This window comes from Sylvia atricapilla, chromosome 8 (genome assembly GCF_009819655.1).
Source record: "Sylvia atricapilla isolate bSylAtr1 chromosome 8, bSylAtr1.pri, whole genome shotgun sequence".
In the NCBI taxonomy this organism is placed as follows: domain Eukaryota; kingdom Metazoa; phylum Chordata; class Aves; order Passeriformes; family Sylviidae; genus Sylvia; species Sylvia atricapilla.
Window position 1 is genome coordinate 26815430 of NC_089147.1, and position 1709 is coordinate 26817138.

General features: G+C 69.1%; 1 protein-coding gene across 1 annotated transcript; it reads right to left on the bottom strand.

Annotated features, from left to right (window-relative positions):
- Window positions 1-300: 300 nt before the first annotated feature.
- Window positions 301-1006, bottom strand: LOC136364575 (uncharacterized). Its single transcript, XM_066324527.1, has 2 exons — window positions 969-1006; window positions 301-754 (listed from the first exon to the last, which is right to left on the bottom strand). Exons 1-2 carry the CDS (start codon window positions 1004-1006, stop codon window positions 301-303), a joined length of 492 nt encoding a protein of 163 aa, XP_066180624.1.
- Between the last annotated feature and the right edge of the window lie 703 nt (window positions 1007-1709).

The following is a 1709-nucleotide window of genomic DNA, read 5'->3' on the forward strand; positions in this document are numbered from 1 at the left end:
AGTTTCTCCAAAAGATTATCACAGATAATTTAAATCAGAGATACAGGGCTTATTAAATAAGGCCACTTCAGGGCTACCTCCATGCCCTAACTGTTCCTTTTCCCCCAGCACAGATGCTGGACGGAGAATCCTAATCCTGCACACAGAAAGTGGACCTGCAGGAGGTTTTCCAGCGGCGCATTCACCTCAAGGTGCCCAGCGCGAGTCCTGGGCAATGGAGGCGTCTGAGTGCTATAAAACTTAACGGATTTATCACCCTACACCGGAAAAACGCCTTCAGCGGGTACCAGAGGGATAACATCACCACGGCACCAAGGGCATGACAGCACCAGAGCCCGCAGGCTGCCGACAGAGCAGAGGGGAGGATCTGAGAGGGTCGGGTTTGTTCTGCGGCCCCTCCCCGTAACGCCAGGACGCGGCGTCCCGGTCACCCCGGCCACCGGAGCCCGCGGGGCTGTCAGGGCGCTCCCGGCTGCGACAGGGCTGAGGCATCACCGGAGCGGGGCCCAGCACGGGCCGCTCCCCACACGCCGCGGGGCCCGGCCCGGCCTGCGCCGCGACCCCCCTCAGCCGCACGGCGAGAGGCCCCGCCGCGCCGGGCCCGGCCTGCCTCCGCCGCCCCCCGCCCCTCACCGGCGCCGACAGACCTGCGGGGCGCGGAGGCTCCAGCGCATCGGCGGAGCGCGGCGGGGAGGGCGCGGAGGGAAGGGAGGGCAGGGAGCGAGCGCCGGGAGCGCCGGGGCGGCGGCCGCACCTGCGTCACGGGAGGAGAGCGCGCTGAGGTCACGGCGGGGCGGGGCCGCGGGCGCTGCACCGGCATCGCCGCACGGGGCACGGGACACGGCACGGCACGGGACAGGGGACACATCCCGGGACAGGGGACACATCCCGGGACAGGGGACACACCCCGGGACACGCCCTGGGACAGGGGACACACCCTGGGACACACCCCGGGACATGGGACACACCCTGGGACAGGGGACACATCCCGGGACAGGGGACACATCCCGGGACACGGCACACACCCCGGAACTAGGGACACACCCTGGGACAGGGGACACATCCCGGGACAGGGGACACACCCCGGGACACGCCCTGGGACACGGCACACACCCCGGGACACACCCCGGGACATGGGACAAACCCCGGGACACGGGACACGCCCCGGGACACACCCCGGGACACGGGACACACCCTGGGATATGGGACACACCCCAGGACATGGGACAAACCCCGGCACACACCCCGGGACACACCCTGGGACATGGGACAAACCCTGGGACACACCCCGGGACACACCCTGGGACATGGGACAAACCCTGGGACACGGGACAAACCCCGGGACACACCCCGGGACAGAGGACACATCCCGGGATACACCCTGGGACATATGCCGGGTCACACCCCAGGAGACACTGCGGGACACGGGACGCGCCCCGGGACACACCCCGGGTTATGGGACACAGGACACACCCCGGGGCACACCCCGGGTTATGGGACACAGGACACACCCCCGGGACATGGGACACGGCACACATCCCGGGACGCATCCCGGGACACACCCCGGGACATTAGACACGCCCCGGGACACATCCCGGGACACACCCCAGGAGACACCCCGGGACATGGGACACGCCCCGGGACACACCCCGGGACACGCCCCCGCCCCTCGGGACACTCCCCGGGACATCCCCGCGGCCCCTGGCAGC